The 26,690-nt window shown below is 57.9% G+C and overlaps 1 protein-coding gene across 11 annotated transcripts in view; it reads right to left on the bottom strand.

Annotated features, from left to right (window-relative positions):
* PCBP3 (poly(rC) binding protein 3) overlaps nt 1-26,690 on the bottom strand; it is a 146,621-nt gene that overhangs the window by 34,008 nt on the left and 85,923 nt on the right. For 10 of the 11 annotated variants that reach the window (XM_045540847.1, XM_045540848.1, XM_045540841.1 and 7 more), the window contains 4 exons: nt 4,692-4,846; nt 2,724-2,747; nt 1,851-1,883; nt 1,383-1,499 (listed from right to left, as the gene is read on the bottom strand). In XM_045540847.1, coding sequence (XP_045396803.1) covers nt 1,383-1,499; nt 1,851-1,883; nt 2,724-2,747; nt 4,692-4,846 — 329 coding nt within the window. Of the gene's footprint in view, nt 1-1,382; nt 1,500-1,850; nt 1,884-2,723; nt 2,748-4,691; nt 4,847-22,742; nt 22,777-26,690 lie in introns of those variants that run through there. The other variant, XM_045540851.1, reaches the window with a different exon arrangement.

Below are 26,690 nucleotides of genomic sequence, written 5' to 3'. Positions count from 1 at the left end.
GCCTTCAGAAGGCTACTCGGGTCTCTGAGGCTGACCCTCCTGGCCCACACGATTTGTTCTCTTGGCCTGAGTCGTGGGAGCTTTGGTTTCAAAGTACCTTATAGGGACTATTAATTATTCTTGTTCTTGCCATAGTGGTCATGATGCTCACTCACTACATTCCATCCAGAGTCTTAAATGGGTCCTTACACCACTTTCTCATCAGATGATCACCATGTTGATACAGCAACAAAAAGGTCAAGAAGATTTCACAGTACAGTTGACCATGAAGACAACTGAACAATCTCACAGCACAGTTCACCATGAAGACAACTGCACAATCTCCGACAGAAGACAAGTGAACAATCTCTGAGTGGTGAAGATCTGGGTCTCAGTCCTTTCCTGAGTTGGCCAACCTCTTGTGAGTGTGAGAATGACTAGAAGGGAAAACTGACAAACTGAACACACCAACAGACAGAGGCCAGGTCACCTGTGACAAGAGGACAATGGCCCCAACCTCTGCAACCACCAGCTGGAAAGCCACACCCCAGCCTCACTGGGGCACTTGGCCCAGAACAGCCAGGGCTTGGCCAGTGGCCACAGCTTCCCTAACGTCTGCTCCCACTGCCAGGTCAGGCCCAAGCAGGGAAAGCCGGACACGCTCCCTCAGCCAGTCACGGGGACACCCCTTTCAGCTGGCGGCCTGCAGCCTCCACGCCCATGGACTCCAGGGCACACCGGACCTTCCCTTTTGCCCACTCTGAAGCCCCCCCGCCGCCTTCCCGGAGTCTCTGCCAGACACAGGGGGGCATCCGCGTGCTGCCACCTGGAGGGCTTTGCTTACCCACCGTCCACCCCATCACTTGAGGCTCACCCCTCTAGGACACGAAATGCATCTCTAAACAACTTCTGGCAATTTTGAAAAAGTGGAAACATATAAAAACATTAAGATTTCACTAACCGACAGAGCTACACAAAAGTGCCGCAGACACACATGCACGGGCATCCGCCAGCATGTGCATGTCTCAGCCAAGCCACACGCACTGTCCTGGGGACGGAGTGGCTGTGGTGGTGTACAGCTGAGGACCAGCCCGTGCCAGCCAGGGCTGTGTGAGTGGTGGCGTGGCAGGGCTGCCTGGACGTGAGAGGTGTGGGTGTTGCCTGAGGGTCCCTGTGTGCCCTGGTGGGAGCCATGGGGTGTCCTGGGGCTGAGCTGGGTGCCCTGGGCAGGGTCTGTGGAGGGGAGTAAGGTGGCTTCTCCAGCACACCCCCAGGGAGTGGCTGGCCACAGACGCAGAGAGGGATGCAGCCCTGCCCAGGTGGACCAGACAGGTAGAGTCCCTGGGGGGCAGAGGAGGTGAGCGGGGCTGATGCAGGGCGGAGGGACCCAGTGGGTGCCTCACCTCCTCAAACTTGTAGGCGATCATGGCAAAGGCCTTGAAGATGGCGTCTGTGGGGCCTGTGATGGTCACGATTCTCTCTGGGCAGTTCCCCTCCGAGATGTTGATCCTCGCGGCACTCTGCAGCCAGAGCAGGGAAACCGGCACCAGGTGAGAGCCGCGGCCAGCGGGCCTGGGTTCTCTGTCTGTCGACCATGGCTGACATAGCCACATGCATCTCGCCCTCGACTGGCAAACCTCCCCACTAGACAGCAAGATGCTTTCCAATAACCTCCCTTATAGTGAAATTTTAATTGGCAAAAAAAAATCCAAGTGATCCCCTCCCTGCACAGGGAGGCACAGGACGCCTGAACCGCCGGGTGCGCAGGGCGATGGGGGAGGCTCGCGCCAACCCTGTGCTGAGACCCGCCACGCCCGTGCAGAGCTGCCACAGCCCACACACGTGGTGTGGGTCAGGCGGGCCACACTCACCTCCTCGCGCATCTTCTTCACTGTCTCTCCTTTCTGGAATAAAGATGTGGACAAGGAAAAGGTCACTCGTGGCTGCACTGACGGCACGCAGGGGCTTGGCATGGCCCACGTGGTGCCGGGAGCTGCCACCATGTGCCCACATGGCCTCCACCTCCCCACTAAGCAGCCGACTCCACACCCCCACAACCTGGAGGGCATTTCGGGTAAGGACCCGGAGCCACAGGACCCGAGTGCTCACCAGGGCACACGGCAGGCAGGGCGGGCTGTGCCCTGACAGCTCACCGTCTGCGTGCCCTCAGGCGCCTGACCCCGAGGCGCGCCTTCTGAAGCTCTCTTGAGAAAGGGCAACGGGATCCCCTCCCCTGCAGTGCAGGGGTGGAGGGCACGGGGCACAGGGACCCCCAGGGATGGGCACAGTGCAACAGGACAGGGAGGCAGCGTGTCCCCGTCAGCCTTCTTCTCCCCACGGGTGCGGGCGTCCAAACTGGCCCTCACCCCACTAGGGAAACCTGAGGGAAACGCGAAGCCCTGCACCGTCCCTCACGGGGCCACTCGGTCACAGGGCCAGTGGAGCACGCAGCTGACATGTTCCTTACCGGGGTCTGGAGCCCAGGAAGGAGGGATGGCCACCAAGGCAGCGGGCGGGGGTCTTGCTAGGGCAGGGCCCAGGGAGAACCCTACCCCTCAGCTCCCGCAGAGCCAGGGACCAGCTTGCATGAGGGGCCCCGACAGGGCCGCGTGGCAGCACCCGGGCCCTGACTTCATGGACGCAGTCCCACGCACGCACTGCGTGCCACCCTGCACTGGGCAGCTGCTGTCCTCACTGTCCCCTTACAGAGACCCCGAGAGAGGCAGAGTTTGTTCAGTAATTACCTTCCCAATGATGCTCCCGACTTCCTGTAGGAAAATCATCACAAAAACATGGTGTCAGAGCAGAAGGAGGAAGAGAATCCAGCACAGACCCTGTGAAACCCGTCTACCTCCCCAGCGTGCGCGAGGGGAGAGTTCAGGACCTGCCGGGGAAGCCTACGAGCCAGGCTGTCTGCACAGACGCCTGCGCCCGAGGCTGCCTCTGCGCCCGACTGACCAAGGTCAGCGGCGGCGCTGACTCTGCTGACAAGCTGCCCAGGAGAAGGGCTGCTTTCCAGAGAGTTCGGGAGGCATCAGTCAAGCACTTGAGGGCTCCAGGAAAGCCTGCAAGAACTAGATGAAAAATAAAATTTCTCCCAAGTTTGTGACTTAAAGAAAATTTAGCACTGCTGCTGCTACGTGACTTATTTTAAAAGGTAAGATACTGAAAGAAACACTGGAACACACTGCCACAACTCTAGTTCTAAAGTCGAGCCCGAGACAGTTTGGGGATATACACCAGGGGGTCGAGTGTCTCCCTGCCTGGCAGTGGGACGGGACCAGCCAGGGGCCTACCGTGGCAGTCACTCGAGGCTGGGCCAGCCTGGCTCTAGTCACAGGGAAGGGCATCTTCCACAATCTGACTCATTTCCTTATTACAATCAAGTTCTGAGCAACTATTACTACCATGGTCCTTGTGAAGGCCTTGGTCTCTGCCAAGGCCGCCTGGAAGGGCGTGTGTGGGGACAGTGCGAGCAAATGGCCCCCCTCAGCAGGGCACCCTCCCCCACGGAGTGTCTGGGGGTGGCCTGGCTGCTGGGACCCTGTGCCCGACGACACAGAGAACCCTGTCCATGGAGCCCACCGGCTTCCGGCACCCACAGGGGAGGGGCAGGTCATCCTCTCTCCACCCAGACACGGGAGTTCTGGGAGGAGCCCGTGTCCTCCGGAAGTGTAGGATGCGCCCAGGACCTCTGGCAGCCTCCCCGGGCGGGAGGCCACACAGACACAGGGGTCGGAGTCTTCACGGGACAGAGCCCAGCCAGCAGGGACCGGGCCGACCCTGTGCTGCTGGGCGGGAACTAGAGGTGTGACCTCCCAGTGCTCAAAACAGAGGAGTATGGAAATGTCACACAGTGTGCATGGCATGAACCTGCCCTCCAGAGCTGCCTGGGGCCGCGCGGCTGGGAGCTCAGAGCACGCCTTGTGCTCTCGTCTTGGCTTCCGAGGCACTGTCCTCTGCCTGAAGGAGTCGGGGCTCTTTGGAGAAGTGGCTGATGCCAGGACCAGGGCAGGGGGACAGGATGGCCCAAGTGGCGTGGTGTGCGAACGGGAGAGGGTGCTGTGAGGAAGCACCCGGAAGCCTGCCAGCCAGGACAGTGTGGGGGTCAGGAGAGGACACGGACACAGCTGCAAAGCACTTCCCAGCCCAGCTCTAAGCGCAGTGGAAGAAGGGCAGCTCCAGGTGGAGCCCCTGAGCGCCCCAGGACAGAGGCTGTGGCGATGCGCCTGCCACACAAGGAGACTTCAGACAGGGCCAGAGCGAAGGACGTGCCACAAAAGCACTGGCAGGGACTCAGGACAGTCAAACCCCAGGGGAGTCACCCCAGACTGAGAGACTGGGGGTGCCACCTGTGGCTCCGCCCTGGGGCACCTTGTGATCGAGGGCAGCATCTGGATGGCTGGGGAGACCCTAGCGGGGTCCTGGGGGCAGCTGTGGGGATGCACCCACGGTGACCTGCCACTGGTGGCTGTGTGAGGTCACACAGGAGAAGCCCCGTTTGCAGGACATGCACTCAAGGCGTCTGTGACGACGGGGTGTCAGGCTGGTGACTCAGTCTCCAGGGGGTCTGGGGAACACGTAAGCGGGGATGTACCTGCAACCGCTTTGTAAATCTGAGAGCAAACGAACACGACACAAGCGCAGACCCCGGTGCAGGAACCCCGCTGCCCCCTCGTCAGCAGCTGCGCAGGCGGCCCCGCCGCCCGTACCTTTCCGTGCATCAGCAGGCGGATGGTCAGCGTCACGTTCAGGCCGCCCTCTGAGACCTTGGACTCCATCTTTCTCCCAAAATGCGGCTGGGGGTGATGGCTTAAGGTGCTGAGGGCGCTGTGAGGAAGGACAGACGGGGTCCAGAAGGTGTCACCTGGAGAGAGAAGGTGCAGCTGCTGTGACCCAGGGACAGTCTCCACAGTCCCGGCGTCCAGGGGGGAGCTGGGCCGCCCGGCCCTCAGGCTCCCTGGTGGGGGAGGGGTGGGACCGCCATCACCGCCACATGCTGGCCAGGCTGGGGAAGCCCCCAGGGCTGACTGGCCACGGGACCCTGGGCAGGACCCTCCAGCCTGCCTGAGTGTCGCGCCTGCCCAGGGGGCCACAGGGGGCCACAGGAGCACCTCTCAGGGGGCTGGAGCGTGGCGGGGTTACCCCGGAGGACTGCTGCACGTGCTCACAGAGCCAGCGCGGTGCTGAGTCCCTCCTCCCACCTCCCGGCACGGCACTGAGCAGCCCGGGAGCAGAAGCCCCTGGTGAGCCTCGCTTCAGCCTGAGGAAGCCGGGGAGGCACAAGTGCCAGTGTCCCTCTGCACCCAGGGCCAGCAGTGCCCCGCAGCCTCACTCTGTGACTCAGATTCCGTCTGTCACCTAACTGCCAGACAGCTGAGCGTGCCCTGTGTAAAGCTGTCAGAAAACATCTTCCGTATACGTAACACTGGTTATGTGGCTTCTGTGGACACTCGTGCGGTGAGCTGACTCAGCCCACGGGGCAAAATTAAGGCCTCATTTTATGATCTACAAGCAACTTGGTGGCAGCTGCCTCGGTGGCCCGGTCTGTGCGCTGGGCTCTGCAGACCCCACTCGAGGCGTCTGGACACACAGCCCTCCTGTAGCCCCTCCTCCTGGGCCTTCTCCAGGGGGCCGGGTGCAGAGCACAGGTCACCCCCGCAAGGCGGAGCGCAGGGAAGAGCCGCGCTCACGCCCAGAGGATGAGAGGAAGGAGGCGAAGGTGGGGGAGACTGACGGTGCAGGTGGGGTGGGGTCAGCAGGGCTCTCGGCACCGAGGGGGCAGAGGTGTGGGCCTGGGGCATGCTGCCCAGGAGGCAGAGGCTGCCCCGCCCCTGGCTGTGCGCGGGAGTCCCCAGGTGGCTCCGTGTCTGTCAGCAGAGAGGGTGGAAAGGAGGGCAGGGCACAGGACGTGGCAGGGGCGTGAGCAGGCCCACAGCACCTGGAGACCTGTGGGTCATGGAGGGGTGGCCACGTGGTGGGCAGCAGTGGCCCAGGTTCCACGTGGCCCAGGACCCAGCATCAGGCGGCTCAGGGCAGAGACTGGACAGGCCTCAGGTGCTCTGTCCACCTGCCCAGGTATGCACCTAAGAGGTTGGCGGAGCCATGGGGGTGGGAGAGGAGCCGGGAGAGCTCTGCACACACCTCCACGCGTAGTCCATCACTGAATGCAAACATGCTCCCAGGCCTGGCCGACCAGCCCTGCGGGAGCAGAAGCCCGTGGAACTCGCCCGTGCTCCTCCCGTGACCCCTCCTAGGGACCCCTCCCCGTGACTGGGCTGCTGGACGCTCCCTTGGATCTCACCTGCACTGATGAGGGGCTCGAGTCACACACAGAAGAGACTATGGGTTAAAAGTTGGGGCAAAAAAAGTTTTTCCTCATCAAAATATTTTAGCTACAAAATATGCTAAAAGAAAAACACAAAGCACAGAAACAAAGTATATTCTAATCACCCATATGACGTGTGTGAGGAAAAATCTGCTAAAAGCACCCACTGGCGACAGACACACAAAAATGACAGCTACCGATAGGTTTCTGCATTCATAAAACAACATGCTATCATACACCCGCATTTTTACAACTGTGTTTAAGGGTAACTTCATCAACAAACTCAAATTACTAGCTCTCATTACTATTTGTAATGAAATGACACTTTGTGAATAACAATTTTAACATAGTATTTAATAAGGATCTTACATAGCAAACGAAGTTTCAGAAACAATCCTCACATACTAATGTTCTCTCTGCACTGCCCAGCTCAGTGGCCACCAGCTACGTGTGGCTATTTACATTTAAAATTCAAACGTCACCAGCCACGTTTTTCAAGCTAAACAAATGGCCTCACGTGAGTGGCCCCTGCCATCTGGAAAACCACAGAGACCGTTTCTGTCCCCACAGAAAGTTCTGGTGGGCAGTGCAGCTTACACAGCAATTTCCATCCGCTTGGCTCTAAGAACTCAGAAAGGAGAGGACTTCTAGCTCAGATGGCTGGTGTGGCACCAAGTGACCACCACGGTGCCTGAACAGACACTGCAACGAGCCGGCAGAGCCCTCTGTCTGCTGGGCTGATTCTCCAGCGCCAGCATGTTGGATCACGCTGCGGCCAGCCCAGCGCTCTGCGCTTCCTTTCTAATTAAAACACCTCCTCTCCGTCAGGGACAGCAGGGCCCTGCAGCCGTCTGTTACATAAATGCTTCCAACCCAGGCAGGGGAAAGTGGGTCAGCTCCTGCCAGGGGTGCTGTGGGCTCCAGGCTGTCAGCAGCCATCAGTCACACGGGCCAGCGGGCGCACAGAGGAGTGGCTGGAGCAAGGGCAGCCCTGAGGAGGGGTGGAGGTCACCGTGACTCGGGACCCTGGGCCTGGGAACCTTCCCTGCTCAGCCTGCTCCCCCCAGCTGGCCATGACCGGCCACTGTCTGTCCACGGGGCAGCTCGGGGGCCGCGGGGACCGGGTTTGAGTGGCCCATTCTCTGGCCACAGGCATCCAAGGCCAAAGTGGACCTGCAGCTCCGCAGCATGAAGAGCTCACCCTGCAGCACCTGCTGCTCTGGAAACCGGCAGATCTGTGTCGAGGCCCCTCCCTGTTCTTCTCAGAGCTGTGGACTTAATAACTTTTTAATTCTTTTAATGGGCAAAGGGAAGAGACAGGCCTGGCCACCCCATGGTGCCTGGGACCCCACCCCCTTCCACAGGGAGCCTGTCCAGGCGGGGGTTTAAATGCCACTGTGTGAGGACACCGTGCAGATGTGCCCCAGCCCAGAACATGCCTGCACCCTGGACTCCTAGGGCAGCAGGTTCTAACAGACACCCACACGTGAGAAGTACGACTAACGGAACTCCGGCCCACCCTGTGCCATCCCTATAAATCCCAGCCGCTCGCCTGCAGCCCAGATGTGGAATCTGAGCCCTTCCCGCCCCTCTGGCCCACCAGGTCCCAGGCTCCTGCGCACCCCCCATCTTGGGAGGCCAGTGACCCTCCAACCAGAACACAGACTCCCACCCTCTTGAATGCCTCTCCCCGGCTTCCTGTCCTGTGAGTTTAGCCCAGGTCTATACCCCCGCCCCAACTGCCACATGCGCTAGGGTGAGAGCCCACCACATCTCCCTGAGACCCCCAGCCGACACCCTCCTCACAGCCACACCGCATCATGGCACCTTCTCCGGGGGGTGTCCCTGTTAACAACCACCCCCCATTTCCAGCTACACGGTCCTGGAGCTGAGCTCCCAGGCAGGGGGCAGTCCCTGCACCCACAGTGGGAACGGCCACTCAACAAATGAGATCAAGGTGAACGGACAGAGTCAAAGTGCCATGAAGAAGACGCACACGAGACAGGACAGAGGGCGGATGTGGGGCAGGCCTGGGGGGCCTCTGAGGGGCCCACCCAGCGCAGGGCGGCTGGCACGGCAGCTAGGACAAAGGCCCTGAGGTGCAGACACCTTCGAGGAAGGGCCCGGCTCGGGTCAGCCCTTGCGGGACGCCCCATGGCCGCCTCCCCCCGGCTCTCCCCAGCACAGACGGCAGGTAGGCTCTGCCTTGGGGCTGCTCCCAGACACCTGTGGGCTGAGGCTGACGCCCGCAGCATACGGAAGAGCTCAGACTGCCCTGGGGAGAGGACGGGCACCCAGCAGCCACACGGACCAATCTGCATTTTATTCTTGTGTATGTGACGTGTTTCATGCCTTTTAAAGCTGTAGTCAATTAATAAACTATACACACTGAAGTCTACAACACAATGGGCCTTGCCACACACATACACTGGGAACCAGGACAGCAGCTCTTGGAAGTGCACACACTGCCGCCCGCACAGCCCTGTCCCCTGCCATCTTCCCTCCCGCTCCACCCACCACATCAGAGACTTTCTAGAAGTTTATATAAATGGGATCACATGGTATTTCTTCTTTTTTATCTGGCTGCTTTTAAGCAGTGTTTCCTGAAGATGTGTCCATGTTGCTGAGTGTATCAAGAGATCATTTCTTCTCATCGTGAAGCAGAATTCCATCCCATGAATAAACCACCATTTGTTTTTCCATTCACCCACCGAAGAACATCTGGACTGTTTCCAGTTTGGGGTTATGATGAACGAAGCTGCTGTGAACGTTCATGCGTAATTCTTTGTGTGGACATGTGCTTTCATTTCCTGTAGGTAAACACCTAAGAGCAGAACAGTTGGCCCATGTGGTAGGTATATGTTGAACTTTTTAAGAAATTGTCAAACGCTCTTGCAAAGCGGCTGTATTATTTCACACTCTTGTCAGCAGTGCACAAGCATCTGGTTCCCCCACAGCCTTGCCCACGCTTGGCATGGCCAGTCTCTCACTTCAGCCACCCTAACCGCTGCGTGGTGACAACTAGTTTTAGGGTGCAGCTGGCTGCAGGAACGACGTGACCTGGAACGGGAGCCTCAGCAAGTTTGCCCCCATTTCCCATGCTGGCCTTTGGGCTTGTCTACTCCATCTTCTCCTGTGGCAGAAGAGCCTGGTGCACGGCTGCACCCCAGCCTGGGTAGGGACAAACTCAGTCCAGCGCCCCGAGGAAGGGCTCTGGCTGGCTAGGGCAGGTCATGTGGCCCACACCAGCACAGGCACCCCCTGTGCCCTGCTGAGTATTTCCAGAGGAAAGGGGGTGACAGTGTATAGGTGAGGGGTTTGGGGAGAGTATGTGAGGTGGGGGGTGTGGGAGAGTGTGTGGGGTGGGAGTGTGGGAGAGTGTGAGGTGGGGGGTGTGGGAGAGTGTGAGGTGGGGGGTGTGGGAGAGTGTGAGGTGGGGGGTGTGGGAGAGTGTGTGGGGTGGGGGGTGTGGGAGAGAGTGTGGGGTGGGGGTGTGGGAGAGTGTGAGGTGGGGGGTGTGGGAGACTGTGAGGTGTGGGGTGTGGGAGAGTGTGTGGGGTGTGGGAGAGAGTGTGGGGTGGGGTGTGTGGGAGAGTGTGTGGGGTGGGGGGTGTGGGAGACTGTGAGGTGTGGGGTGTGGGAGAGTGTGAGGTGTGGGGTGTGGGAGTGTGTGGGGTGAGGGGTGTGGGAGAGTGTGTGGGGTGGGGGGTGTGGGAGAGAGTGTGGGGTGGGGGTGTGGGAGAGTGTGAGGTGGGGGGTGTGGGAGAGTGTGAGGTGGGGGGTGTGGGAGACTGTGAGGTGTGGGGTGTGGGAGAGTGTGTGGGGTGGGGGGTGTGGGAGAGTGTGCGAAGTGAGGGGTGGGGTGAGGGGAGGGGTGGGGAGTGTGTGTGAGATGAGGGGAATGGAAGAGAGTATGAGGTGAGGGCTGGGGGAGAATGTGGGAGGTGAGGGGTTTGGGGAGAGTGTTGGCTACTTGGCATGATGGTGGAAACAGCCGTTGCCTGACTGGCAAGTGCTCCTGGTGTCACAGGTGAGTTCCTCAATCAAGTCTGTGTGTAGTTTGGTGGTTCAGGGGCTGGGGGGCACTGTGGGGGAATGGGGAGATGTTGGTCAAGCGGTACAGTTAGGCAGGATGAGTAAGTGCTGGAGATCTATGTACAGCATAGTGACCACAGTTAATAATATATCATATTCTTGAAAATTGCTAAGAGCGATCTTAAATGTTCTCACCACAAAACAAGATAAGTTATGTGAGGTAACAGACACATTAATTAGCTTGATTTAATCATTTCGGTGCACAAAACTTTAACAAATAGAATTCAGCAGCGTAGAACTAGAATTACACACTGTAGCCCTTCTTCCAGTGATGCAAGGCTGGTTCTGTACCTAAAAATCTATCAACGTAATCCACCACATTAACAGACTAAAGAAGAAAATTTGCATGATCGTATCAACGCATGCAGAAAAGGACTAAACAAAATTCAGTACCTATTCTTGGTAAAAACTAAGACTCCAGAAAACACAAGAACAGAGGGGAACTTGCTCAGCCTAATGAAGAACAGCCAGGAAGAAGCCAGCCCTGCGGCCCCTCTGGCCAGCCCAGGGCACGCGTGCGTGAAGAGCGTGGTGGAGCACGAGCTGCCTGACGTCACAGTGAGCTTCTACAGCTCCATGTCAGACCACCTACCCTTGCTGAACCCTGGGGTATCTTCCCATTGTCCACACAATTCAAACCAGGCTCTGGGCCTGCAGCGCCAGAGCAGCGCCATCCCCACGGCGCACTGGAGGGGCAGGCTGAGCTCCCACTGCCCGTGGGCCTTCTTCGGGAGGGCACGGCTGCCAGGCCTCTGCTGCACCCCACCTCCCTGGGCCGTGCTCCCCACAGCTCAGCCCTGCCGCAGGCACCTGCGAGGGTGGAGGGCACACTTGTCTCCACCACCACCACTGACCCCCCGCTCCTAGCACCATTCCTGGCACACAAGTGGGGCTCAGTACATATGTAAGGATGAGTTCAATACATGCAATGAGCACTGAACCCACTAAGTTTCCATGGGCTCACAGGACGTCCTGAAATCAGAATTGAGTGACTTCTAAACTGGAACCTCACGCATATCCAAGACACAGCTCATACTTTCCCCAGTCCACTCCTGTGTTCTGCATTCCTCTAGTTTCTGAGGGTCTGCTGGGGTCTGTTGTGTGCTGGGGCCATAGCAGAGGCCAAACCTGGAGCAGGGGCACAGGCAGGGCTGGGGGGTCCCAGCAAGAGAGGCATGTGGCCCAGGACCCGGGCTCCAGCTGCTTCCTCCTAGGCCAGGCAGAGCTTTCCTGCCCGGGCAGCTGGGGACTAGGTGACCGCCCCCTCCCTCGGGCTCAATCTGACTTGCAAATCCACCAGCTCCCAGAAGAGGGCAGAGGAAACAGTTGCAAAAGGAACATGTCTCATTAAGGCCAATAAAAACGATGCAGGAAAAAATGCCATGAAAACAGAACCAAATCCCATGCTACAAAACAGAAACAGACAACAAAGAACTGTTACAGTCTTTTAAGTTCTTGAAATATATAACTGCTGTCTTTCCTTTATTTGAGCTAGTCCAATTTGAAAAGGCTTAGCTCTGTTTTTAATTTCACTGGTTTGGGTCTTATTTTATTATTTACTCCCTTTTACTTGTTTTGGTTTCCTTTCCTTTTTTTTTTTTTTTGAAGTTTCATCAAGTGGCAGCTTAGATTGTTTGGAGACCCGTCCCCTTTTCTAATGTAAGCATTTTGTGCTATAAACTTGTCTAGAGGTACTGATCTGCCTATACATTTGGATGCATTTTTTTTTTTATTTTCTCTTAGCTCAAAATATTTTTTAATTTCCTTTGATAATTCCTCTTTGACCAGTGCATTATTTAGGGGTATGTGTTTTGATTTTCAAGTTTTTGGAAATTTTCCAGTTATCTTTGATTATTGATTTACAGTTTAATTCCGCTCTGGCCAGAAAATACACTTTGTATGATTTCAATTATTTTCATTTATTAGGCTTTAGGTTTTTACACAGGAGATGGTCTACCTTGGTGAACGTCCACGAGCACCTAAAGACCGTGTGTGCTGTGCCGCCGGGGGCTGCCCACAGGTCTCTGAAGCTCCATTCACTCCTCCCCGTCATTCAGCACGGACCGTGTGCATGGGCCTCTCCTCGTGTTCACTGAGGCTGTCACCTCCTCTCCGTTACTGAGTCCACGCTATGAATTTTTAATTTTAGTTATTAGATTTTTCAGTTCTAAAATTTCCATTCTGCTCTTTTTAAAGTCGTCTATTTCCCTGCCGAGCCTCTCCTCCCACTCACTGCGGAGGACTCGCGCTTGCTCTGGGCGCTTGGTTACACAGGCTGCTGTGAAGTCTGTCCGGCGGCGTCTGCCGGTTGGTTGTTCTTCCCTTTCACGAGGCTGAGGCTTCTTAGTCCTCCCGGCCAGGTGTGGCCGTCGGGGCTGAGGCTTCTTAGTCCTCCCGGCCAGGTGTGGCCGTCGGGGCTGAGGCTTCTTAGTCCTCCCGGCCAGGTATGGCCGTCGGGGCTGAGGCTTCTTAGTCCTCCCGGCCAGGTGTGGCCGTCGGGGCTGAGGCTTCTTAGTCCTCCCGGCCAGGTATGGCCGTCGGGGCTGAGGCTTCTTAGTCCTCCCGGCCAGGTGTGGCCGTCGGGCTGCCTCCTGGACACTCTGAATACTGTCCCAGCACTCCCGCTAGCGCTGCTTCAATCTTACGTGGGATGATGGTACTTCTATTTCGTCAGCGGTAGTTCCAGTTAGTCCCACAGCCTTCAGTTCTGAGAGCGTCTGCGGCGATATCTGACTCTGTCCCATGCTCCGCCCAGTGTCCTGATGGGCCCTGGGGCCACCAACCCTGCAGTCCTGTCAAAGCCTTTGCTGTGCGTTCACGGTCAGATCCACATGTGCCCAGGAGTTCACACTCAGCTGTGCGGGACCCTCTCAAGCTCCCCCCCCTCTGCCATCTCCCTGATGCTCTCTGGCTCCCAGGGGCTCCCCTTCTTGTTCTTCTGGCGAGAGCCAGGGCCTGGGTTTGTCCCTGTGCCGCACACTCCCTGCAGCGGCATCTCTGCCAGGGCCAAGCAGCAAGACGGGAGAAACAGAAAACAGACCCACCTCGTTCGCCAGGATCGTTCGCTGGGACTGAGGCTCCAGGGCTCAGGGGAGAGGCTTTCCTTCGGCAAGTCGCCTGGGGGCCGGGGTGGCAGAGATTGGAAGAAGCAAAAACACCCCTCTCTGTCCTGCAGGGGCCCCCTTTCCTGCTCCTTAGACAAACAGAGCTTCTTGAGGCCCCTCCTATCTGCACCCAGGGCACACTTCTGGGTTTGCATCCAGGCTGGGAGACAGGAGGAAGAGAGAGTAGGAGGCTGCCCCTGAATCCCAGGGTCCTTTCTCAGCCTCTGTCCCCATTGATGTTTTTGAGTCCCCAGGTAGTGACTCCATAAATTCTGCCCAGAAGTTCCAGCTGTGTCAGCGGGAGGGACGAGGTGGTGTGTACTTGTTCCATTTTGACCAGAATGATAACCATTCAATCTCTGTAATTGTTAAATTGCAAAAATCTATTTAAAACCAGTACGCCTGCAGTGAAATTCTGATAAAAAAATTAGCCAATCTTCCTTTTTAAAAAGAATATTCAAATCAACAGAATGCTAGCAATAAATGCTGCCATAATCGGAACTGATGCGTGTCTGTAACGGCAGCAGCCCAGCGTCCGCAGTCCTATCTTCACTTAGATAAACCTGCCCTGTCCTAACGTGGCAGGAGCTGGTTCTGCCTCTGTTTACACGAGGGGATGAGGTGCCACGAAACTGGGCAGTAGCGAGCTGACCCCAGGCCCATGCTCCTGACCACCACACAGGTACACTCGGCTCTGTCTTCATGCAGTCAAAATAAAAGCTGGCAACTTTTGCCTCAGACTTGGAGGAAAGAGTCCCATGTTTGAGAGTGTGACATAATGTCCATGTTGTAGGCTTTTTTCGGCAGGGGCAGAAGGTAAATGGATTTGGGTATTAACGTGGAAATGGCTTTACAGCTGCCTACGGACTTTGTAACAGCATCACACGGCTGTGAGTGCCGCGGGCAGGCAGGGCCCGAATTCTCTCCAACATGAGACTTCTCACTGGTCACTTCTAAGTCCTGCCAGCAAAGCCCACCCGTGGCCCCTGCAGCCAGGAGAGTGCTGTGGCAGCCGGCAGCTCTGGCCGTGCCCCCCGTTAGCTGTGCTCTGTCCAAGGCTGCGCCAGGAGGGCTGCACCCAGGGCCTCAGCTGTCTGGGGGACGTGACTGCGGAAGGGGCCACGGGGGGCACAGCGGAGACTTGGTTCGTCGTGTTTAACAGCTCAGTGCGCGCATCGTGCTGCACGGGGCCAGGGCAGCGGAAACCGACAGAGCTCATTAGCTGCCTCGCTCTCCTTGAGACGCGCAGTGCACATTGTGTCCCTGAGGCCATCCCGGGCAGGGGCGGGCTCTGTCATGCAATGCTCTTGCCGGCCGCGGTTGGACAGGCGCCCCTGGCTCGTGCAGCCCTGACTTCGGTGAGCATCCTAAGCACCTGCTCCCTTGTCACTCAAACGTCAAGACAGACAAAGACCACAGGGCTGGGACAGCAATCTCTCATCTCCCCAGATCAGGGGTGGGGGGGCTGTGGCACACGGGCCTCAGGTCTGGACCCTGCTTGTCTCTCTCTGGTGACATGCCAGGCTTCCCCCTGTGAGGACAATCTCTTGCAGTCCCACCTTTGAGAAAAAGTGCCCCGGGGTCCAGCACAGGACCAAGGAAGGGTTTGCCTCTTACAAACGTCCCCCTTGTTTCAGACGCACATTTCAAGACTAGCAATGTCTTCAGGCAGAGCCAGGATGGGCTCCCTGAGGGCTGAGTCGAGTCGGCTCTGATGCCCCCGCTGCCGAAGCCTGCGTGCACTCAACGCACCCTAGACTCCATCCACGCCCTGAGCGCCCACGTAGCCCCTTAGGCCATGAGCATGTGCTGCGTCCCCATGGACCCTCGGACCACACCCCGGTCCAGGCACCCTCCTCCTGCACACCTGGACTCAGTTCTTACCAGGTGGCAGGGGCGCAGAGCACAGGGGCTCGCCGTTTGGCGGAGACGTGAGACTGCAGGCAGGGGCCGCTGGCAATCTGTGTGGCTCAGTCAACATTAGGTCCCGCCCTGCCCTCAAACACATGTTCCACGCAGGTCAAAGACCCAGAAGCAAAAGGCTTTTACGTCCAACTCTCCTGGAAGGAAGTCAAAGGGATCCCTTTCAGCCTCAGGAGAAGGAGCCCGCCCTTCCCACCGCACTGGGAGGGCACCTGAGACCCTGGGGAAGCCAGGTGGGGCCAGTGGGGCCAGAAGAAGGCGCAGAGCGATGGCAGGAGCACCCCAAGCCCAGCCAGGTGGGGGCAACGGACCCTGCCCATTCCCCAGAGCCCTCGTCCGTCGGCAGGCTGGAGCGTGTAAGCCAGTCTGTCTCCTGGGGCCGTGCGACTTGACCCAGCGCATCGCGGTGGGCAGAGGCAGCGAGAGGCAGCGAGAGGCAGCGGAAAGGAGTGCGCTGTGCCCACTGACCACGGTTCACGCTAAATACCCGATGCTGCAACTGCAACAGCTACGAGTGTGCCGGCCACTCAGGACAGCACCACACGCCGGAGCATGCAGCTGGATGGGCTCGAGTGGGCCGTGGGCCAGCCTGGCAGAGATGCCCCAAGCCCCCTGGCTGCTGGACCAGCAGGAGCTAGACGTGGCTCCCGACAGGCTGGTGAGACGGCCCTGACCCAGGTCGGAGCCTAGGAAGGGAGGTGCTGAGTCAGGGTCGCTGCAGCCCCGTAACGCAGGCGCCAGCCACCGGCTGTGCGGAGGGCTCCTCGGGGGCCTGCTGGGCCCTGCCTGGGACCTGGGCCGTCCCGTCGCCCACCTGCCTCCTGTGGGCGACCCTCTGGGGACCTGCACACTCTCTCCCGAGTCTGCACTTCCTGAATCTCCAGGTTCCCTGCAGGGCCTCTCAGGACTGTGCCGAGGGAGCCTGGCCACCCAGCAAACCCAAACGCCCCACAGATCATGACAAGAAGGGGTGACACTGCAGGACGACTGTACAGCAAATGTTAGAGAATTAATTTTTTAAAAAAGACACCATTTACAAGAACAAAAAAATTCAGAGTTGAGATAAATCTAACAAAAGAGTGAAACCTCTGTGTAGAAAACTGTAAGATGTTAAGAGCAACTAAAGCAGACCCAAGAGTTAGAACAGAAAATACATGTTGTTCATGGACTTGAATACTCAATAACTTAAGATGTTAATTCCCCCAAATGGCTCTAGGGATTCAACTCCACAGACAAGCTGACTTGAAACTGTGTGTGAGAAATTCACCAGGCCGAGCGCAGCCTGCGGAACAAGGACGGGGAGAGAAGCTTACCCCACCCGCGGCCCAGACACGTGTGACAGTGGCGTAGGATGGACAAGCAGACCACGGGTCCAACAGGAGCTCAGAAACAAGTGCTCGCAGACATGGGGACGCCGAGGACGGCCCTTCGGTAGCTCGGCCAGGTCACCTGGATGGGCGCGTGGAGAAAGGAGGCGGGAACCCGCCTGACCTCCCACCGCCGGGGCAGCTCCAGGCGCATCTAAACGGGATGGGACGCAGCAGCTTCTGGAAGACGGCGTGGGAGGTCCCTGCACGAAGTGGGGGAAGGTGGATTCTCAGGGGCAAGAAAGCTCAACTGTTAAGGAGGTGAGAGGATGAACCTCACTAGATTCAAGATTTTTTTGTGTCAACACTGTCAAGAGAGAGAAAAGCAGCCTGCAGCTCGCTCAGTCACCAAGGGCTCCTATGCAGAGAGTGGGCACACCCAGAGGGACATCCCACGGCTAACGGACATATCCAGGCCACCTCTTCAGCCAAGAGGAAGCTGCAAATTAAAGTCACGGTGCGCACAGCCCCACGCCACCAGAAAGGCGGAAACAACCACACTACACAGACGTCACGGAGGCGCTGGAGAACACACGGAGCAACGCGGCCCGTCGATGGTTCACGGTGTTGAAACTGGCAGGTCGCAGGAAACTGCTTCGTACTGTCCAGCAAAGCTGACACATGCACATGCGATGACCCAGCACCGCCTGCTTCCAACCAGAGAGAAGTTCTAACTGATATTCCACACAAATGCTGACAAGGAGAACCAGCAACAGGACTGGCACACGCTCTCTCCAGGGGGTTACCCTGGGAATGGCCGGGTAATGTAGCAGCAGGAATTCTGCCAACATAATTAATAAGCTAAGGAGAAGCCCAGCAACCACAACCACACAAACACTGGCGGGACGTCCACCGTGTGCTCAGCATGTCTCTCACTGCGGGGACAGCCACACACAGGTAGGACGCGGGGACCGCACCAGGCGGCAGGGCTGCTTCCACCCCAGACGCTGGGAAGATGCTCAGTGCAGTTCCACAGCCGCCGCTGGTCAAATCAAATCACATCAAATCCAACAGGAGTAGGAGAAAACATCTCAAGTAAGGCAAAGAAAACTCACCGAAAACAAAAGCAAAGCCTTGACTTCAGGTCTGTGTCACCATTTCTCCTGGGTGGGGGTGGGGCATGGAGCTCTCGGTCCAGCTCTCATTACGACAAAGTGTTGCAGACGGCGACCGAGCCCGGGGAGTGTGCGGATCAGGGAAGCATTTTAGACAAACACGACAAAGAGGGCTTTGCCCTGTCAGCACGAAAAGCAAAGGGAGCAAAGATAAGTTGAGAAGCACATTTTTAATGAAAAATAAAACCCAGCCAGTTATGAAGACAGAGGTTGGACAGGGTCTGCCCTGGACACTGTACTGTGACAGGCAGCCTCGCCCCAGCAGAGCCCTGGCCCACGTCTGCCCCCAGCTCCGTAAGACGGAGGACGCGTCAGAGGCAACGCTACACACACAGTCTCGCCCGGGGCGTGCACTTGCCCCCTTCCTGACACAGAGGAACCCTAGCCCTCCCGGGTGTCTCAAGGCTCTGCCCCAAGTGCAGCCCCTCCCTCTCCCAGGAGCCCCTTGTGGCTGAGTGGGCCGGGAGTCGCTTAAGAAAAAGTCGCCAGGGAAACGCATGGAGACCTTCCTCCTTGCTGACTCAGGGCTGTGTGGAGGGAGGCTAGTCCGGGCTGTGCCATGAGAGAAGCTGGCCACTGTTGTCCTGGCACTGCAGGGTGAGGGGACGGTGGCAGCTCTCACCTCCTTTCAGCGGCTCCGTGTCCTCTGGGCCAGTTAGGTTCAGGGACCGCAGTGGTCCAGTGAGGACTGGCAGAAGGGGCCCCTCTATGCTGTTCCACAGCACCCCGACCCTTGGGCTGCATCCCCGACCCACCCCTGACCAGGGAGGGCTCCCTGCAGAGTGGCCGGCCAGCCTCCCTGAGAGGAGAGCTTCTTGGGTGAGGCCTGGGTGCAGGGAGGAGGACCCCAGGCCTCACAGGGCCTTCCCAGCCTGGCCGTGACAGGCCCCTGCTCTCCTGGGTGCTGGGCCGGGCCTGAACAGCCTTGCCGGGGCCCCCCTTTTCTTGGTAGGTTTTTTTGGGGGGAATGCAAAGACCAGTGGGGAGTCCAGGTGCCCAGGGGCAGGGTTCTGCCTACTGAGAGGGTGACTTCTCTGTCCTAAAAGGACTCACGCTCATTTCCGCTCAGTCAGATGAGCACATGGGAGCAGAAACACGATGCCACTGCTCACACCCTGCCCAATGCACCACAGACGGGACGGAGGCCAGAGGCGGTGAGTGGCTTGCCCACGCCACTGGGCGGGTGGTGGGGTGCAGACGCCCGTCAGCCCTGCCGTGCACAGCAAGGGCCTGGAGCACGCGGCCGGCCTCCCCCTGAACCTTCCTGCCTGCACGGTGGCTGCTCTCAGCTGGGCCGGCACAGGTGGCAGGTGTTGTCACAGCATCTCCGTGGAGGGCCCGGCAGGGCAGGAGGGGACAAGCTCCCAGTGTCCCTGTTGCCGGGGAGGGCGTGTGTGGGGTGGCAGGCCCCCAGGTGCCTAGATTAATGCTTTTAGAAGACTCATTCATCATCACAGCCAAAATCATAGATTACTCTTAACTATGACAGAAAAATAAGATGAAATTAGATAAGCAAATCATCTCTTTCAGTGTCTTAATGTTTTAATAATATCTCATTGTGACACTGACAAATGGCATTTGATAAAAATAAAATGAAATAATTTTTTCAAAAAGATATAAACTAAAGCAACTGAAACCATCAAGAATCTTCCCAAATGAAAGAAAAAAATTAAGAAAAAAATGAATAAACGTCAGTAGAACTTTAAAGGGAATAAAGATGAGAGTGACACAAGAAAAGTAGATGATTGAAGTGGTTAAAAATAGACCAGATTCATCAAAGTTAAAAAGATAAAGAAAAATAAAAATTAAATGAATGAAAACAATTCAGGCAAAAAATAAAACAAGACAATTTAGATAAGAAACCAAAAAGGCAAAAAACCCCGAAGTTTAAAGTGTGCCTAAAAGCTACCAAAATCAGATTAAAAAGCTACGATTACCTTCCATCGACAACTGAACCTGCGGCACTGATTTGAAGGTGTCTTCGCTAAGCCACCTTGAGGGGCCCTGCAGGGCGAGGGAGGCGCAGAGACCCACAGATCGGGGCGCAGTGCCCGGGGAGGCGGTGGGGACCGGGGCGCACAGGCCAGGCCAGCGCCTCGGGGGCAGGCGGCTCCCCCATGGGGTCTCCACACCCACGTCTGCTGCCGCTGTGCAGCCGCTCTGGACTCTGGGAGGGCACACGCCGGTGCACGTGCTAACAGCCTCCTGGAGGCCGCTCCAGGTGTGCCCAGGGCTTCTGCCCACAGGCACCTCGACAGCCTGACGGAGGGAGACGGGGACAGGCCCCTGGACTGCGCGAGGAGTGGGGCGCTAGTCGCCCCGCAAGCCCCAGGCTGTGCTGAGGCGTCACAGGCACGATCATGCCTCCCCGTGCAGCCGGGGCACGGGAGGAGGCCCCGGAGCACCAGCCCTGGCGAGGCCACGACCTTCATGCAGCAGGGACTCTCCCCAGCCAGGCTCCGCATTAGAGTTAATCCCCCGCAGCGTGCCAGGGCTGTGCTGCGACTTTGATCTGCTGATGGACTGCTAATCCCGAAAACCTCACAGCTGCCTGCCTCGTTTATTTATTTTAATGGGTGTGGTTTGTTTCTTATTTCAGTGTCCATGTTGGAAAAAGATACGGTACATGTGTGAAAGACAAGCTCTGCGCCTCAAAGCACAAAGTCTCATGAACACATTCCTAAATCCCGCACAGGTGGGTCAATAAGGCAAACCCCAGATTGGGTGTCTAAGTTCTTGAATTTGTTCCTACTAAATTCTGCCAGGAGGAAGTGGGTTGCATGAGCTCTGCTGTGGCAGGATCTGAAAGAGAGGCTTCCACCAAGCCGCCCAGGGCCGACCCCACTGCCCGGCACGGCCCCGTCGGTACAACTGAGGCCCCGGCTGGAGTGAGGACGGCACCATGGCTCCTGCCCCTGGCCCAGTGCCAAGGCCTGAAGCAGTCTCCCGTTTCTTCCCAGCGTGATGGGCTGGGGTCTGGAGGCCGCACACCAGGGATGGGCACGGTGTTTCTGGAAGCCCGGCCAGGAGGCCGTCCCAGGGATGGGCCATCAGAGACACTGAGCAGCCCCCATCTGGGTCAGGGCCTGGGCAGCCACAGGGTATCATCAGCCCCACCTGCCATGGGCTCGTCCGAGTGCCCCAGATGCCACTGGGCCCTGGCAACTCAAACCTCAGAGTCAAACACACGTTTTTAGGTCACTCAGACCCCTGGCTTTTAAAAGATTTGACCATAACAGCTGCAGGATCCTTTCCAAAACCAACAAAAAGAACAACAAGGCAACGCAACACCAGCAGAAACGCTCTGAGGTTCTGCCAGAGCCGGTGTGGGCAGCCCCCTGGCAGCGGGCAGACGGGACCCCAAGGGCTCTGAAAGACATGCAGGCAGAGGTGGGGACGGGGCAGCCCTGACGCCCCCACATGAGGAGGAGCCCCCATTGCTGGGCCCCTTCTTAGATTTCCAAGCAGAGATACACCACCTGTTTGTTTTGCATAAATACCACACTACATGTGTGCTCTAAGGTGATTTTAAAACACAGCTGTAATCTGTAGGCAGGAAAATGCACAAATGTGATGTGAGCAGCTCAACTTTCACACAGGATTCCCCGGGCAACCACTGATTCCCGACAGGGAACGTCCCATGCCCAGGCGGGTCGCCGGCCCCCGGCAGCCCCACGCAGTCCATGCTTGCTGGTGCTCAGCTCCTCGAACTCACAGTGGTGCTTCTGAGATTCATCCCTGCTGTCGGGGGACAGGGCCGGGTTCTCCTGAGTATCCCTCACCTGGCAGAGGCCTGGCAGGGGCACGGCCGGGTCAAAGGGCACCTACACTTGCAGCATCTGTGGCACGAGGTTCCCTGCTGCACCCACCACGTGCTCAGGAGAGCTGCTCCTGCAGATGCCAACGCGCACCACATCCTGGGCCGCGACTCCGGGCGAGGCCACCTTGACCGTGTGTCAGTTCGTGAAGTGCATGTTCATTTCTTTGTGGCTGCTGTCCTTGGGCAGGCCGCCCGCCTGCGGGATGGGGCCATGGCGGTGCCAGCGCTCCCCTCGGGTCTGCCCCTCACGCCTCCCCCTGTGCCTTCTGGGACGAGGCCTGTGTGCCGCCCTCGTGGAAGCCTGTCTCACACGTCCACATGCCAGTTCCGCGAATGCTCCAGCGCTGTGACCTTCAGCACGCGCTCCCTCTCAAGCACATGTGCGTTGGAGTGAGGTAAAATGCCAAACTTAGCGGTTTTTTGACATACCTCACTGACCCAACAACTTTATTGAACAGTCTGTCCACATCTGTTGCTTCAAATACCACTTTTACTAAAGCAAAGCAAATCAGATCAGAACAAAACCAGCCTCTAGCCCTGTCTGGCCACTTTCACTGCTCTGGCCCCACAGTCTGTTTTATGTGGGTTTCTTCTTCCCTCCTTCCTTGCATCCTTTTGTTCACAAGGACTGTGCGCCCGGACATGACCTCGGTGTGGGGGTGCACGCAGAGGTGACGCAAGGCGAGGGGAGAGGGACGGCGGTCAGTGGAGAGGAGGAGGAGGATGGGGGGCACTGGAGCCCCTGGGGGGATGGCGCAGGCAGGGGGCTTTCAGATGGGCACCGAGGGCCACTCTGGGGGACTGTGGACTAGAGGATGGCCATGTCTGTACCGGCCCTCTCCTCCCGAGGCCGTCGGTGCTGGTTCCTGCTCGGGAAACATGGTCCCTTCATTCCCCCGACCACCCCGATGGCCCTTGGTCCCCCCAACTGCGGGCCCCGAGTCATCGGGATCCCACGGCCTCTGCCACATCTCCCCTCCCAGCAGCCGCTCGCCTTGGGCTCCTGCTCACCTTGAACACGAGTCAGTAGGACCACCCTTCTCCACAGAACCTTCTCCGACCTTCCACAAGCCCCTCTCTGCCTCAGCACCGGGCAGACAGGGCAGAGGCACACACGGGCATCCCACACGCCCTCTCGGCACGATCGAGACCCTGAGCTGTGCACCTGACCGACGCATGTCCCCCCAGCTGGTCCGGCTCGTGTCCGGCCCGCGGGACCGTCGGCACACACTGCTCTCCACCCTGGGTCGCACCGGGAGCCCCGTGCGCCCACGCATTCACACTGTCACTCCCATCTGGTCTACGCCACGTTTCTCAAAGGTACCGCGCACGCCAGCACCAGCTGGAAGGTCTGTGAAATCACAGACCATGGGCCCCTGCTCAGAGTCTCTGGCTCGGTCTGCCTGGTGGGGGAGGGAAGCTGAGAAGCTGCATCTGCAGAGAGCTCTCAGGTGGTGGTGGTGCTGCAGGGGTCACACTCGAGGACCACTGCCTTACGACGTCTCATTGAGATGACAAGGGCAGCACTTAGAGCAAAGGAAACCGTCTGATCTCCCAGCTGACCTGGAGTGCCCGGTGGGTTCTGCCCCCAGATGGTCCTGCCCACCCTCAGGGTCCCTGGACCCCCTGTCACAGCCTCTGGGCCTGCTGGTCCTCTCAGTCCTGGGCCTGTGAAGCCCCCTCAGTCACCTGGAGTGAAAACATCTCTCCAGAAGACTGTAGCCATGGGCGGCTCCTGACCCCAGATCTCCTGAGGATCCCTCGCCCGACAGCGTCTGCTTTATCTGGGTTTCTGCTTCCCGAGCAGAGCCCGGCAGCCTCCTGGGAACCACACGCACCGCCACGAACCGAGCAGGGCATGTGGGGTCCGAGGGGGCTTCCAGAAGAGCAGCATCAGGCTGGACCCGTGTGGCCCTTCCAGCTCCCATGTGAGTCGAGACCCAAAGATGTGAGGCCAAAGCGAGGAGAACGGCCGCCCTGATGTCTGAGGACAGGCCACTGGGTCTGCGAAGCTCAGAGACAGGAGCCCGTGAGCTCCCGGGGCTGTGCCAGGATCATCCTTGGAGACGTACAAAGGGGACATCACCTTGTTGCTCCTGTAAGGCTACGTTTATGCTATTTCTGGAACAACAGTAATATCTTTCACAGATGAAACTAAGGGAAAATAAACATCCCCTAACACTTGCCCTATAGTGCAGGCTTTATTTCTAGAGACAGCAGGACTTGTTTCCCCCCAAATACGGTAACGGGGATGGGTTATGACTTTATCAGCACGAGCAAACGTGGTCATCGCAGCAGTGTGTCTCCGTCTTGTCACCCCCGAGAGAGCTAAGTGCTCACGTCAAACCAAGTGCTGGGACGTGCTGGGTGGAGGAAAATGGGCGCAATGTCGAAAACTGTATCAAAATAAGCGGGACTCTCCCCACGCGTAAAAGAAGCACTTGTAATCATAAATGCGAAAAGTCACTTTTGCTATCCTATTGGTGAAATAATAGGAAAATTCCCTTTCCTCAAGATTGGAAATGGGTAAGAAATAGCCCTTGAAACATCACCTGAGATTCACGCTGAGGCCGCAGGGCAGGAGTGGGACCTCGCCCTGCATGCAGGAGGTTTCTGCAGGTGCTGCTCCCCAGAAGACAGAAGCTTCTTTTGCTGCCAAGGGCATGCCTGCTATTCTGTACCGCTAAAATGCAGATTACTCTGTAATCTGAAGTGCTCGTATTTACTCTGGTGACCTCGGGCACATTTGCTGGAAAGCCAGCTAAAACACAAAGTTAAAATGTTTTTTCTCTAAAGGGCAAGAAACTTTTCCTAATAAAACACATTCCAATCAAACTCTACCATGACCTTGACCCTGGCAAGCAGGAGCACATACGGTCTCAACGTGGCACAGTGGTCAGTGTCGCAGGGACACGGCGAACGTCTCGTGGTGGGCTCAAGCGTTCATCAAAAGGACCTGAACTAACAAACACTTCAACTCTTTTCCAGGACAGGCAAAAATTACGAAATTTCATTATTTGTAAGCCACAAAACTCACATTGGTTTCATGAACATTTTTAAGCTATTACACGTTTCACGTGTGCTTCATCATGCAGCAGTCACACTCGCCAGCCTCTAGAGGTGAGAGAACTATGTGACTCTCGATATAAAAGTGCAGGCTCCCCATTTATTGACCTCACCCTGGTATCTGGACTTGGCGGAGCCGGACGCCAGCGGGAGGCACAGCTCGCTCAGAGGCCCACGCTCACAGGCGGAGGCAGGGCGGCTGGCCAGGCTGGAAGGTCCCGGCCCCACACAGGAGCACGGCCAGGTCAGCACCTCTAAGGGTGACAGCTAGATTCCCTACCACACCCAGTATCTCCGACTGGCAAACATGGCAAAAGTATACGCTTTTTCTGTAAATAATAACACTTCAACAGCAAAGGAGATTACCCTTAAAAAGGAACCATATCATCAAAATGGAGGACCTACATGAATACCATTGTCGGAACGTACTTATAAATATGACAGTTCCCATGTTTCGTCATAAAGTGCTCTGCACGGCTCCCCGCGCCGGCTCCACCTGCCCTGCCGCAGCCTGGCCCGCCGCCCCTCGCAGCAGCCTCCGCGCTCCGGCCCTGGGACCCCTTACCTCAGACAAAGCAGCCCTGAGCGGCGGGAAGGACGGGCTGACGGGGTATCACACAGATGGCCACTCTCCCGCGTAGAGACGAGATGCTGAAGGAGAAAAGCCAGGGTGATGTCTGCTTCCCACCAAGCGGCCGCCCACCCAGTGGCCTCGGGCGGGAGCCTCGTGACACAGGCCAGGCACATGTGACCCACTTTCCGCCCAGCTCCCCTCGTGTCCTTGGGGTGCACCCAGCACTCATGCCCTGTAATTTCAGCGGCCCCTCCCCCAAGGGCGACGGAACACCCCCGCGAGCCTGCAGGCCACGGCGCAGCGATAAGCCCCTGGAATAGGAGGGGTGGTGGGGGCAGAACCTCTGGCCCAGCTTAATCCCAACGCAGCTCCCAGGCCATGAGCTGTGGCTGCGGCTGCCGGCTGTCTGCCCGTGGATGGGGCTGGCACAAGGCAGGTCCTGCCCGCCGACAGTGGGGCTGTCCTGGGCTTGGCTGGCGCCGCGCTCGCAGGTTCTCAGGGAACTGCAGGGCGAGGCTGCTCCTCACCAGGACAGCAAAGGCTGGAAATGCCCTCCTCTCCCCAGTTTTCCCCCGCTGCAACCTAGAGCTTTGAGGTCTGCCGCGGCAAGCAGGCCCAGGGAAAGCGCAGACGGGGACGGGCGCTGTGGCCTTGAAACGACCCTGATGTTGGCCTGATGTTGGCGGCAGGTGGGAAGCCAGTGTCTGACCAGGACCCCGCGGCACAGGCACTGGGGACTGTGAGAGGAGGAGGATGCACATGGGTCCACCCCTCAAACTGGGCACTGGTGCCACCAACTAGGAGAAGGTCACCCTCCAGCTCCACCTGTCTGTGTGGGGGTGGGGGAAGGAAGTGGATGATGTGGGATGAGGGCACGGCAGGGGCTAGATGCTTGAAGAGGCCAGAGGGAAGGAGGCAAGTGCACACTGAGGCCAGGTGGAGCCAGGGTGTGGGGACCCACAAGGAAGGCTGAGAAGGAGTGGCCCAGAGGGAGGAGGGACACGGAAGGACTCAGAGGGAGCATCACAGGCAGGAGGAGCCACCACCAAGCTGCACGCTGCCCAGAGACCAGGGGCCGGCACAGGCCCAGCACAGAGGTGGCAGGGTGAGGCTGAATGGCAAGTCACCTGGGTAGGGAGGGACACGATTTTGGGGAGTAACCTTCAGGTCACGAGGACGGACTGAGGCACCTTTGGGAAGGACCCGAGAGGCGAGGAGCCCGTCTCAGTGCGTGACATTGGGCGTGGGCGCCAGTGCTGCTCCTGCCGGGTTCCGTGCCTTGTGCTCACAGGAGCAGTGGCGGTGCGGAGCACTGAACT

This window comes from Lemur catta, chromosome 1 (assembly GCF_020740605.2).
Source record: "Lemur catta isolate mLemCat1 chromosome 1, mLemCat1.pri, whole genome shotgun sequence".
Classification (NCBI taxonomy): Eukaryota; Metazoa; Chordata; class Mammalia; order Primates; family Lemuridae; genus Lemur; species Lemur catta.
This window is presented reverse-complemented; position numbering and strand designations above follow the sequence as displayed.